Raw genomic sequence first — 14,311 nt, 5'->3', positions numbered from 1 at the left:
ATTGAAAATATCAAGAGTCACCTTAAGCAATGGAGCTGGGATATTGATTTTTAAGCCTAGTATCCAAGCTCACAGTCAACAAATTTTTCCAATGGGCATGTGCCAACTTGTGTTTTTCCAATTCTAATTCTGAATTTTGTCAGGCCTTCCTTCACATTGGCCAGGTGCAAACTACATTTCCCACCACAGTCTGGCAATGGTAGTATAAAATGTGTAGATATTTCTTCATCTACCCACGTGGAGATGGTTCTGTAGAATCCCTAAGCCCCATTCTCCTTTGTAGAACTCTGTTCTGCCAGCGTGTCTCAACAGCCCGTAATTACAGGGTAATTAGTCCAGGAAGACACACACCACACAATAAAAGGAAAACCCAAAAGTTTTCATAAACAGAAAAACAGAAACAGCTCCCTTTTTAAATGTCAAAGGGATATTCTGGTACACACAAGGCACAGGTTAAATGCAGTCCAATTGCTCACCCAAGAACTGGGAAATTGAGTCCAATTCTAAAGTCCAGAGAGTCCACACACACAATCTTGAAGAGCAAAAACCACGATCTTGACGAAACAATGAATCAGATAAACTTCCATGAGGCTAAAACACCAGGCTACACTTTTATCTGTAGCACTAATTACAGCAGCCCCACCCAACCACAAGTGGCCTCATTTTCTCTTGTAATAATCCTTCAGTTGTTGTCTCCTATGCATCACTCTACGCATGCGTGGATGTGTCATTCTTGTTCAGAATCCAGGGATGATACAGATGACTGATCTCCTCCTGGGCTGTCTGCCAAACTCCCCTCTTCTCTGTCACTCACGCTTCCTTGGTCAGAGGAGACTTCGTCGGCAGATTCTACTGGGAGCAAAACTGGTCTGCGGCATGTGGATGTCTCCCCCACATCCATCTCCACATTCCTTGGGGCAGGAGCTGGGCCAGAGGTAACCACAACGAACTCTTTAAAGGGAATCTCAGAATATCTATCACACGTATATGTATATATGTATATAAATATATAGATATAAATATATAGATGCACGCACACGGACACGACTTCAGGGACGCTCAGTAAAAAGACCTGCAGGGAATTAGGGATTGCACAAAATATATCTGACTATATATATATCTCATTTTAAAGAACTACTCTTGAAAAATGTGCCATGTTTTTGTGTCACTTCTATTTCACCATGTCTGAAATGTCTTTCTAGTTGACCAGATTTTTGGCCATTATTTGTTATATTGAGCCTTCCTACAACATTACATGTTTTTGGCAATTACCATTGTTATCTATATTATGGTTGTTTTATAAACCCCAGTCCAATGCATTTTAGAATGAATAATTTATTTGATTATTTAAGAGATTAAAAGGTTTAATTACTAAATTTATTTTTCTTATCCAGGACTACTATTACTGCATATTTACATTCCCTCCCAAAATAATAGAGTTGCAGTAATTCAAATTTTAAATAATCTGTATATTTTTCACAGTATAAGATATAATTGCACATAGGCAAACATAATTCACCCTTTTGCTTCCATAAACATTGCTGTAGGAGATGTGACTTCCTGTTTTCAAGCCTCATTCCAGAACTAGTCATGGAATCAGATTAAAATAATTGCAGAAAAACTATAAAAATCAGATCTCTTTCAAAGTATTGGATTGGTGTTCTCTACATACAGTGGGGGGGGGAGTATTTAGTCAGACACCAGTTGTGCAAGTTCTCCCACTTAAAAAGATAAGAGAGGCCTGTAATTGACATCATAAGTAGACCTCAACCATGAGAGAGAACATGAGAAAACACATCCAGAAAATCACATTGTCTGATTTTTTACTAATTTATTTGCAAATTATGGTGTAAATAAGTATTTGGTCAATAACAAAGGTTCATCTCGGTACTTTGTTATATATCCTTTGTTGGCAATGACAGAGGTCAAACATTTTCTGTAAGTCTTCGCAAGGTTGCCACACACTGTTGCTGGCCCATTCATCCATGCAGATTTCCTCTAGAACAGTGATGTTTTGGGGCTGTTGCAAGGCAACACGGACTCCAAAGATTTTCTATAGGGTTGAGATCTGGAGACTGGCTAGGCCACTCCAGGACCTTGACATGTTTCTTACAAAGACACTCCTTCGTTGCCTGGTGGTGTGCTTGGGATCATTGTCATGCTGAAAGACCCAGACACGTTTCATCTTCAGTGCCCTTGCTGATGGAAGGAGGTTTGCACTCAAAATCTCACGATATATGGCTCTATTCATTCTTTCATGTACACGGATCAGTTGTCCTGGTCCCTTTGCAGAGAAACAGCCCCAAAGCATGATGTTGCCACCCCCATGCTTCACAGTAGGTATGGTGTTCTTTGGATGTAACTCAGCATTCTTTCTCCTCCAAACACGACAAGTTGTGTTTCTACCAAACAGTTCTACTTTGGTTTCATCTGACTATATGGCATTCTCCCAATACTCTTCTGGATCATCCAAATGCTCTCCAGCAAACTTCAGATGGGTCCGGACATATACTGGCTTAAGCAGGGGGACACATCTGGCACTGCAGGATCTGAGTCCCTGGCAGCGTAGTGTGTTACTAGTGGTAGCCTTTGTTATGTTGGTCCCAGCTCTCTGCAGGTCATTCACTAGGTTTCCCAGTGTGGTTCTGAGATTTTTCCTCACCGTTTTTGTGATCATTTTGACCCCACGGGATGAGTTTTTGGGTGAAGCTCCAGATTGAGGGAGATTATCAGTGGTCTCATATGTCTTTTACTTTCTAATTATTGCTCCCAGAGTTGATTTCTTCACTCCAAGCTGCTTGCCTATTGCAGATTCAGTCTTCCTAGCCTGGGGCAGGGCTACAATTTTGTTTCTGGTGTCCTTTGACAGCTCTTTGGTCTTCACCATAGTGGAGTTTGGAGTGTGACTGTTTGAGGTTGTGGACAGGTGATGTTTATACTGATAACAAGTTCAAACAAGTGCCATTACTACAGGTAATGAGTGGAGGACAGAGGAGCCTCTTAAAGAAGAAGTTACAGATGCGTGAAAGCAGAAATCTTGCTTCTTTGTAGGTGACCAAATACTTATTTTCCACCATAATTTGCAAATAAATTCGTTAAAAATCAGACAATGTGTTTTCTGAATGTGTTTTCTCATATTGTCTCTCATGATTGAGGTCTACTTATGATGTCAATTACAGGCCTCTCTCATCTTTTTAAGTGGGAGAACTTGCACAACTAGTGTCTGACTAAATGCTTCCCCCCCCCCCCACTGAAGTTCTGGTTTACATATGATTGAACTCTTTATTTTTATTGCTGATATTTTTTAGACATACAAATAGTATAAACCAATGAAGTTACTACTGGGAGGAGATTTCTGGCTACCATCAACTAATAATTCAATACAAGGAATAAAAAATAGAAAATGAGCATTAAATATTAGATGATTATGCAGATCCTTCAAACTTTGCATGTTAACAGAATTCAAGAATTTTAGTTTGAGTATCCTTTGAACAGCCTCTGAAGTAGCCATGGAGATTTTCCAAAGGATGTGTCTGTTTCAGTGATTCTTAACTCTAACTTTAAATTATCTTTCTAAAAATGGGCATGTTTGCTTTTAAGTAGCTGCCATTAAAATAAAAAACATGCATCACTTTTAGCCAAACACTGTTTTAATAGAGCCATAACAGTCCTCTCTTTTCAGTGTTTTGCATAACATCCATTTTTAGAAAGGGCAGATAAAGCTAGGAAGCATCTGAAAATCTATCCTTAAATCTCAATACCGAAGGCTAATAATGTCATCCATTGCAAAGGAAAGCAACATCCAGAATGCTAATCACATGCAAGCTATTATTGTCTAATAGTTTGGCTAATTTTTGTTCCACTTATGATTTCTAGATTTCATTCTGCTCAATCTTTAATTTTAAAATGTGAATTATCTTTCAAAGGACTGCTCATTCTGCAATCACTGAACAAGAGTTTTTTAATAAGCTACATTTAAGTTCCCCATTTTTTGTCTTGCTCTTTACAAATTGATTTTAAATTATTTGAATAAGAGTATTAATTCTGTTAAGAAACTAGTGCATTCCTAAAACATATGTTAGCATACATTATGGAGACATAAAACAGACTGCTGGGAATAATTGTCAAGCAAATTTAAATTGCTTGATTTTCTTCCATAGTTTACTCTAAAAGAAGCACTCTAAAAAGAAGTTAGCTTCATTTCATAAGTGCCTCCTTGACCCATTTCTTCAGTTTGCCCCAAATTAATTGTACATGCCAGATGGTCATTATTTACACACTTAACATTTTTTTTCTGTCTACTATAATCCTGGAAGCTGATGATTTTTCCATTGTGGATACTGAGCTTTATTTAAGACATGTTTTAGTAGGAAAAGATTGTTTATGAGCTATTCAAAACAATATATCAGATATGAAGGTCATTCAGCTACTATATTTCCATTTAGTCTTTGGAAGATTATAGGAATGTTATGAAGTTTCTCTTTTTAAAAAAAGAGTAATCTCTCCCTCGGCAATTTTGAGTCATGGTACATTGACTCTGTAACATACATCTTTCAGTTACAAATAGTATACTGATCTAACAAATGAAGTTGTTGTTTAATAGAAAAGTACAATGAAACATAACTGATATAGAAGAAAAAGAGAAATTCTTCTTCATGCCTGGAATTAAAGAGAAAATATATTTATTTTGAAATACCTGTAGTTCTTAATTAAAAAAAACTGGTTTTATATATTGCAAAGAGCTATTTGCACCATTGTGCATTTTTAAATTAGCTATCCTTGGTTTATTTCACACTATTTGCTAAAACATACAGCATTTCCAAAAGGCTTCTTGTACCATCCCTGCTGGGTCGGGAAATTGAGAGATGACATCTGATGTAACAAACTTTATCCATTCTGAATTAACTCTTCCTCCCAACATGCTAGAGTTGTATGCAGTGTATGAACCTAATCAAAAACTGCCTTTTCAATGGGAGGGCAGAAGAGCAAGCACAAAAACTTTGTATCTCCCTCAACACCTGAAGCAGTAAAAGAGAAAAGCCTATCTTTTAATACCAAATGTTATTGGTTGGAGAATGTGATAATGCTGGCTCTGTTAACTGATAGATTTTTCTTTGCTTTGCTCTTACAAGTACTTATTGTAGTCCACTCTGACTTATGTTTGTCCAGTCATGTAAAGCTGGTTATCTGAACAGTGCTATATATTTGCATCTGGTGTCTATTTCATAAACACACACACACACACACACAAGATAGGAGAAGTTAATTTGTACAATGTACATAATCCCTTTTGTGTGTTTGTTTCTGGCACAGTAATTAAGCCATGTATGACTGAAAGCGAGATTTAATTTCTGCACTGAAACAGCAGACATTTGAACTTTTAAAAGTAAGATGGTTAAGCAATTGCTCTTCCATCTGCAAACTGAAATGGCACAGGAAGGGAATGTTTAAAGAAGTATCCTCTGCAAGAAAAAAGAAAGAAAACAGACCTTATTTCACCTGGTGCTGTCACATTCATCATTAGATATTATGCTGCTCTCATGCATTGAGCTAAGGGCAAATAAAGCTGCCTTGAATCACTGACTTGAATTTATTCAATATGGTTGAAAGTCAATAAATCTCTATTGGGCATAGGTCATTCCACTTAGTTCAGGTGACTGTGGGCACTGAAGTTCTTGTCGGTTCAGCACTGGGTGTGTCCCGATTTCTTTGTGTGTGTTAAGCTGCATTTCATTATTCACTCTGCCAACGCATTTCATAAATGTAAACATGTTTGTCTCCTGGTGTTGGTTAAAGAATCAAATAAAATATCTTTTCCCATAGTTTTTTTATAGGTTATTCTGTAATAATCTACTTGCTAGAAATCCTGGTTTATTAATAAAAGGCAACACAAAGCTGTTGCTCAATTTCTTATGCTTGTCTTCTCTCAGCAGGAAAGGCTAAACAAAACAAGAAACTTGCAACACTGGTTTGTTTAGTGGTATGCCCATATATGAATTCTAGGTTCACTAGTTTCCTAATAAACCAGAATTTGGTGACATTATTTGTTCTTTGGTTTTGGTTCCTGATTTGTTAGGTAATAGCAGAACGCCAGTTTGGATAAAGTAGTAAGCAAACTAGCCATGGAATTTTGCAGGGGTAGAAAAACCAGCATAGCGGAAAGCAAGCAAGAACAATTAGATTAATTCTTGTTGAATCTTAAACAAAAAGTCTAGCTTTTTGCTCAGTGTGACATGCAAGAATCTGAATAAAATTATTTTTGTAAAAAAAACCACTTTCTTAGGAATATGTCACTTCTTAAAACACTGATAAATGTTATTTGCCAAGTAAAAAGAACAACATGTCATCATTCCTGTCATGTTGGTAGAACACAGTGGCTTATTTTTGAAAAGTAATTTCATACTACAGGAGAAATCACTCAGTTCAGAATATCCATCTAAATGATTAAACCAGGGGTCCCCAAACTTATTACACAGGGGGTCAGTTCACTGTCCCTCAGAATGTTGGAGGGCCGGACTATAAAAAAAACGTATGAACAAATCCCTCTGCACACTGCACATACCTTATTTAAAGTAAAAAACAAAATGGGAACAAATACAAGATTTAATATTTATTCTCCCTCTTTCTCTCTCTTTCTCTTTCATATACCATGCTGGCAACAGAGAGAGAAAGAGAGAGGTAGAGGTCGGGCGCGTTACTGGGAGGTGGAGGCGGCGTGGGGCGCTGGGGAGGGCGAAGGGGTGGAGGTGGCTGCTGCCTCTCAGCTGCAGAGACGAAGGGGGCGGAGGCAACGACGGAGTCCGGCACTGGGGCCATGCGGGGCTGCTCATCCAGGGGGGCGTGGACCGGCAAGCCACCCTCCACTCTCTCTCTTTCTCTCTCATACACCACGCCGGCAACAGAGAGAGAAAGAGAGAGAGCGTAGGGCAGATTGCCAGTCCACGCCCCCCTGGATGAGCGGCCCCGCATGGCCCCAGCACCTGACTCCGCCATTGCTTCCGCTCCCTTTCGGCTCTACAGCTGGGAGGCACGTACACTCCTTCACCCTCCCCAGCGTCCGGCCCCACACCACCTCCACCTCCCAGTAACGCGCCCGACCTCTACCTGCAGGAATGGGTGGTGGGGTGCCACGAAGGGCCGCGCTTGAAGGCCACCACGGCACCGCAGTCCCAGATTGCTCAATTCTCTGGCTGCCCGGGAAAGTGGTGCGCTTTTTAAACGCGCGCTTTTCAAATGCGACGCTTTCCTGCATCAGCCAGCAAAGTCGGGTAGTCGGCTTTCCTGGCTGGAGAAGCGAGCGATCCGGGACTGCGTAGCTTTGCGCAGTGGGACAGGGGGACAGGGCGGTCCCCGCCGCCTGTCTCAGTGGCGAGGTGTGCTCGCCTTGTGCCGCGGAGGGGGAGGCAATGGAGGTCAGGGGTTTTCAAGCAGCCACCTCCCCCCCACACACACACATACACTTCGCCATGGCACACTTAGCTGTGACTTTCAGTGGACAGTTTTTCAATCGCCAATCGCCTGTTCCTGAATTTCGCGTCCAGTCACCGCGGAGGAGGAGGTGGGAAGGAGGAAGTGGAGAGGCAAGCGGGCGGGGAGGAAAGCAGGTCTGCAATTGGCCAATTTCTTTCTCGCCTTTAGGGAGAGGAACTGTTGCTGCTCTGCCATAGGGCAGCAACAGTTTTTCTCCCTAAAGGCGGCAAAGGAAGGGGCCAATTGCAGGCCCACTTTCCTCCCCACCCCCTTGCCTCTCCACCTTTTTCTGGCTCAGCAGCCGACCGTGGTGAGTGGACAGGAGGTTTGGGAGCTTATTATATCGATCAGTAAATCTCGTGAGCTGCTGCGGGCCGGTTAAAAGACCTCATCGGGCTCCATCCGGCCCGCGGGCCGTAGTTTGGGGACCGCTGGATTAAACCCTAACATCACTTAATTGAGTACAGGTAGTCTTCACCACTACAATTGAGCCCAAAATTTCTGTTGCCAAGTAAGTCTTTTGTTAAGGGGATTTGCCCCATTTTATAACCTTTCTTGCCGCAGTTATTAAATGAATCACTGTAGTTGTTAAGTTAATAATACTGTTATTAGGTAAATCTGGCTTCCATATTGAATTAGCTTGTCAGAAAATCACAAAAGGTGTTAAAATGACTCCAGGACACTGCAACCATCAAATATGAATCAGTTGCCAAGCCTCTGAATTTTGATCACGTGACCATGGGAAATGTTGCAATGATTGCAAGTGTAAAAAATTGTCATAGAGGTTTTTGTGCTAGGGCACAAAAACTCTATGGAACCAGCTACCTCCTGAGATCAGGACTGCCCCCACCCCACTGGCCTTCCAGAAAGCTGTAAAAACCTGGCTTTTCCGGCAGGCCTAGGGCCATTGTTCTCATAATGCACCATTGAAATCTGGCCATAAATGGAATGCATGGTTTTTAACTGTTGGTTTTAAATTGTTTTAAATTGCTTTTAGAGTTTTTTATATTAATTGTATGGTTTATTTTTTGTTGTGAGATGCATAGAATCCTTAGGGAGTTGGGCGGCATACAAATTGGATGGATGGATGGATGGATGGATGGACGGACGGACGGACGGACGGACGGACGGACAGACAGACAGACAGACAGATAGATCACTTTTTTCAGTGCCATTTTAACTTAAAACAGTCACTAAATCCTTGTAAGTTGAGGACTATCTATAGGGTAGGGTTTTCAGTGGGACATGTATATAATAAAACAATATTTCTTTTTAATATCATCTTAGACTATGGCTATCATTACATTTTGTGGGCTGTGACTTAGTGTATGAAAAACTATTTCATTTTCTACCTTTGGAATTTTTCTACATTCAGATTCTGATATTACAACACATGTAATTTTAAGCACCTTTGTGCAATATGCCTTCCTATAAATATCTCTTTTCCTCAGATTAGAAGAGCAATATTTCTTTATCCTGTGATTACTTTGATTGCTCTTTATAACCTTTTTTCATTTCTAGAATTAGGGAGATGCTGCTGCTGCTACAGTATATTATTTCTGTATGCATCCTTTTGCACAATGTCCCTTGGAGATTTATCCTAAGCATCTACTTGTTTTATTTTAGGAATAGAATGAAGCCATGCTAGGTAGATAGGCTTATGCAGCATGGATAGTTTTCTATCCTTTTTTCCTTTCTAGAATGGATTTACCTATGTAAATTGTATGGTATTCTTGGGGGCCCAAGAAATTGAATAAATGAAGATTCTGGCATAATTCTCAATTTCTTCTTCAGTTCATCTTTAGAAGAATATTATCTTTTACACAGCAGCTGCAGGCAGATGAATATATTTTATTAATGTCTCCACCATAATCCCAATAGCTTTCCCTGTTAAATTAACTTCCAATCAGAACATTAGAAAAGTTGAGATTTTTTCTTGCATCTTTTCCATAAAAGCAAACAGTTCCCTGTAAAAACTGTAAACTTGCCTTCAAATTTATGGCACTTAATTTGAAATGAAATATTTCAATAATTCAGTAATTATTCTTGAAATGAAATAATTACAAGAATGACATCTTCACATTATGGATCGAACATGAAGGTGTAAACCTGGTGGGTTTGGCTGCTTTAATTTTATTTATTTTTATAATTTTTTATAAATTACAGAGAACTGTACAGTTCAGCAATGATATTAAGGAATATTTATATAGAAAATAACTAATTATTTTTAATTGTTACATTGTATCTTTTAATGTTGTGCTGCCATTAGAATCTATTATTGGCTTGAATAAAAACATTAATGATCTATATCTCTTGATTAATTTATGTACCTGACACATGTATATCATTGAGCAAACGGAAGCTATTTTGAAATTGAGCAGTCCTTAAAAACTATTGGCTGTCAATGTTTCCTTGTTTAATTCCTTTATTAAAACATCATTGGATGTTACATGCATTTCTTAATATTGAAATAAAAATATTTTCACTACCTAAGTAGCATATAGTATAAGAACATTATAGCAGATGGTTGGAAATCATCTGAGATAACTTAAAGAAAAGAGTACACATGTCAAGGAGTCACATAATGAATAGAGTTAGGCTGGAGTCTGGACAGAAGCAGAAACATTATGGGTATTTAAAACATATCTATTTGGCATAATACTGCATTTCTTGAAAATAGTATGAGATAGTGACATCTACTGACTAGCAAGTATAAATTAAAAAATCTGAGCTAGATGAACATTTTCTTCTGATCTCCTCAATTATGGCATATGGAACAATTGCATGATTTAAAAAGAAAACTTGCAAATGAATGAATAGAATAGAAGAAGCTGGAAGGGACCTTGGAGGCAGTAGTGGGTTCTAAAACCCGCATGCGCAGAAGCATCCCAAGCAGGTGGGCGGAGTCAGACCAAACCAGGAGCGACCCACCACTGCTTGGAGGCCTTCTAGTCCATCCCCCTGCTCAAGCGGGAGAACCTATGCCAATGATGGCGAACCTATGACACGGGTGCCACAGGTGACATGCAGAGCCATATCGGCTGGCAAGTGGGCCTTTGTCCTCACTCAGCTCAAACGTGCATATGTGCGCCGGCCAGCTGATTTTTGGCTTGCACGGAGGCTCTGGGAGGGTGTTTTCAGCTTCTGGAGGGCCTCTGGGGAGATGGGGAGGGCGATTTTGCCCTCCCCAGGCTCAGGGAAATCTCTGGAGCCTGGGGAGGGCAAAAAATGAGCATTCAAAAGCCACCAGAAGTTATGAAACAGGCTGTTTTCAGCCTCCAGAGGTCTTCTGGGAGTACAGGGGAGACTATTTTTGCCCTTCCCAGGCATTGAATTATGGGTGTGGGCACTTGTGCCTGTGCCATAGTTCCCTTTGGCACCCAAGGGAAAAAAGGTTCTCCATCACTGACCTATGATATTTCAGATAAGTGACTTTCTAGACTCTCCTTAAAAACATCCAGTGATGGAGCACCCACAATTTCTGAAAGTAAGCTGTTCCACTGGCTAATTGTCCTCATTGTGTTAGGAAGTTTCTCCTTAATTCTAGGTTGCTTCTCTCCTTTGATTAGTTTCCAACCATTGCTTCTTTTCCTGCCCTCCAGTGCTTTGGAGAATAATTTGACCTCCTATTCTTTGTGGCAGCCCCTCAAGTACTGGAATACTGCTATCATGTCATCCTTAATTCTTCTTTTCTTTAGACTAGCCAAATCAAATCCTCCAGCCTTTATTCATATATTTTAGTCTCCAGACCTTTGGTCATCTTAGTTGCTCTTCTCTAAACCTTTTCCAAAGTTTAAATATCTTTTTTTGTAGTATGACTAAAATTTATAACAATATTTAGGTATGGATTGAAGTATTCCGGAAGTACTCCAGAATATGTTAACAGAAGGAGTTGAAGAATCATGGGACAATGAATAGAATAGGAATTATAATTCTGAATTCATATTTTAATTTAATTAAGTGATGAAACTATGCTTGTGCTACATAATTCTAAAGCAGAAGAGATACTGGCTTTAATCCTCATATTTTCAGTCTATATTTTATTTTACACAGATGGGTATCACTGAGAAAGCAAGGGAGGGAACAAATACAAGCAACTGAAGCTATTGTATATGTAGGATGCTTGGCTGCATAACTAGAGGTATAACAAACAGGAAGAGGGAGATTATGATCCCGCTATATAGAATGCTGGTGAGACCACATTTGGAATACTGTGTTCAGTTCTGGAGATCTCATCTACAAAAAGATATTGACAAAATTGAACGGGTCCAAAGACGGGCTACAAGAATGGTGGAAGGTCTTAAGCATAAAACGTATCAGGAAAGACTTAATGAACTCAATCTGTATAGTCTGGAGGACAGAAGGAAAAGGGGGGACGTGGTCGAAACATTTAAATATATTAAAGGGTTAAATAAGGTCCAGGAGGGAAGTGTTTTTAATAGGAAAGTGAACACAAGAACAAGGGGACACAATCTGAAGTTAGTTGGGGGAAAGATCAAAAGCAACATGAGAAAATATTATTTTACTGAAAGAGTAGTAGATCCTTGGAACAAACTTCCAGCAGACGTGGTAGATAAATCCACACTAACTGAATTTAAACATGCCTGGGATAAATATACAGTGGTCCCCCGATTATCGCGAGGGTTCCGTTCCAGGACCCCTCGCGATGATCGGTTTTTCGCGAAGTAGCGGTGCGGAAGTAAAAACACCATCTGCGCATGCGCAGATGGTGTTTTTACTTCCGCCGCAGCAGCGAGGAGCCGAAGATTGGGGTTTCCCCACCGCCCACGCAAACTCCTCGCTGCTGCCGCGCCCGCCGCTTGTCCGCCCGCCGCTTGTCCGCCGCCTGCCTGCCCGCGCGCGCGCCCTTCGCCCGCCCACGCCGTTCGCTCGCGCCGCTTCCCAGCTGAGTCCTGAAGCGAACTTCCGCGTTTGGCTTCAGGACTCAGCTGGGAAGCGGCGCTGGGGTTTCCCCGCCGCCCACGCAAACTCCTCGCTGATGCCCGCCGCTCGCCCTCCCGCCAGCAAGAGGGGGAAGACCCAGGGAAGCCGCCCAGCAGCTGATCTGCCCGGCGCCATCTACGCATGCGTGGCCATAGAAAAAAGGGTGTGCATGCGCAGATGGTGTTTTTACTTCCGGGTTGAAAAATCGCGATATAGCGTTTCGCAATGATCGAGATCGCGAAACTCGGGGGACCACTGTATATCCATCCTAAGATAAAATACAGAAAATAGTATAAGGGCAGACTAGAGGGACCCTGAGGTCTTTTTCTGCCGTCAGACTTCTATGTTTCTATGTTTCTATATGCTGCACAGGAAAGAGAAGGGCTTAGTACTCTGCATTTTAAAAAAAGACATGGAATGAAATTGCTTTGAAACAGGAACACGTTAAATTCAGATGTCTCCTTGTTTGCTACATATATCAAATGAAATATTTGACTTGCTAGTATACATGTCTTACAAGTGTTTCTGCATGAGAAGTTACATAATTTCATGCACAGAAACATTTCAGGATGTGTCAAGGATAGTAGGTGTGAACATGCAACTAAAACCTCTAGGCAGGGCTTTGATTACAGAAATCTGTCAGTTTGACTCTTTTCATACACACCTGTTTGTTTATTTATTGGATTTTAAAGCTGCCTACTTATAAAATAAAAAGGAGGACGACATTGGAATGACTAATTTCTTATTTGTTTTAGGCAGGAGGGATGAGGAAACTGCAGAGTACCACTGATATACCTAATTTAAAGAATTATAATTAAGTGGGTCGCTAATAATAAACATTCAAATTATTCCTTTTTTAATAAGTCAAGTATATTTCTTTTTTTAATACATACACTATTTTTAGGAACTCTTGTGACTTTCACTGTTTTGACATACAATATAGATAGATAGTTGGGCGGCATAAAAATCAAATAGATAGGTAGGTAAGTAAGTAGGTAGATAGATAGATAGATAGATAGATAGATAGATAGATAGATAGATAGATAGATAGATAGATAGATAGATAGATAGATAATATTTTTATTAACTAAATCTGTAGTAATTGTAAATTTATTTATTCAGATTTATCTACTCAGTCTTTTGAAAAGCAGTTATTTTTTGTAGTTATAGGTTGTAAACTGGATTGCTTCTTGTACCCCATTGTATCCCATTCAGATGAAGTTTGGTGATTTAACAATGTGAATGCTTATGAGAGAAAACAGACAGATCTAATAATAGAAGTTGAAATTTGTCAGCAGATTTGAAACAGAATTTATTTATGCTTATTTTATTTTTACTCATTATAATTTTTGCCTTAACACCATTATCTGGTCTTTCTTCTATAGGTGACTACTGAGCTGTGAATTATGGCACCCTTTTTACGACTATCATTCAACTCTTTTGAGCTAGGACAAGTCCAGAATCAGGGAGAGCAATTACAGCCTTTCTGCGCAATAAAAATGAAAGAGGCTTTGACTACAGGTAAAATAAAATGATTTTGACTGTGTTTTTAAGTGGATTTCTTCTCAAATAGTTTGAGAAAACTGCAGTTCAATCCTTTACACGTTTACTTAGAGGTAACTGCCTCTGAATTCATTGGAAAATATTAATTTAAATTTCAAATATAGCTGGTGAGTCAGAACAAGTAAGACACTCCTTATTTATTTATTTATTTATTTATTTTATTAATTGGGCTTGTATGAATAATCCTAATATAAGGATTTGATTTCTTTTAGCAGGTTATTTAGGTTAGGGGTATGGGTTGGGCCTTGTACTGTTGCTTTAAATCAGAAGCTGGTTTGTTTGCTTGTTTAAGCTGTTTTATTCATTTATTTGAAAAATTTAGAAACCACCCATT

The 14,311-nt window shown here is 39.7% G+C and overlaps 1 protein-coding gene across 1 annotated transcript in view; it reads left to right on the top strand.

The window, feature by feature from the left end:
• The window catches only part of PRKCD (protein kinase C delta), an 80,969-nt gene that overhangs the window by 22,726 nt on the left and 43,932 nt on the right, over nucleotides 1-14,311 (top strand). The window contains exon 2 of the mRNA XM_070738635.1: nucleotides 13,800-13,935. Coding sequence (XP_070594736.1) covers nucleotides 13,821-13,935 — 115 coding nt within the window. The 5' untranslated portion in view covers nucleotides 13,800-13,820. The remainder of the gene's footprint in view (nucleotides 1-13,799; nucleotides 13,936-14,311) is intronic.

This window comes from Erythrolamprus reginae, chromosome 2 (genome assembly GCF_031021105.1).
Source record: "Erythrolamprus reginae isolate rEryReg1 chromosome 2, rEryReg1.hap1, whole genome shotgun sequence".
Classification (NCBI taxonomy): domain Eukaryota; kingdom Metazoa; phylum Chordata; class Lepidosauria; order Squamata; family Dipsadidae; genus Erythrolamprus; species Erythrolamprus reginae.
The sequence above is the reverse complement of the archived record's forward strand: the minus strand, read 5'-3'. Positions and strand labels throughout refer to the sequence as shown.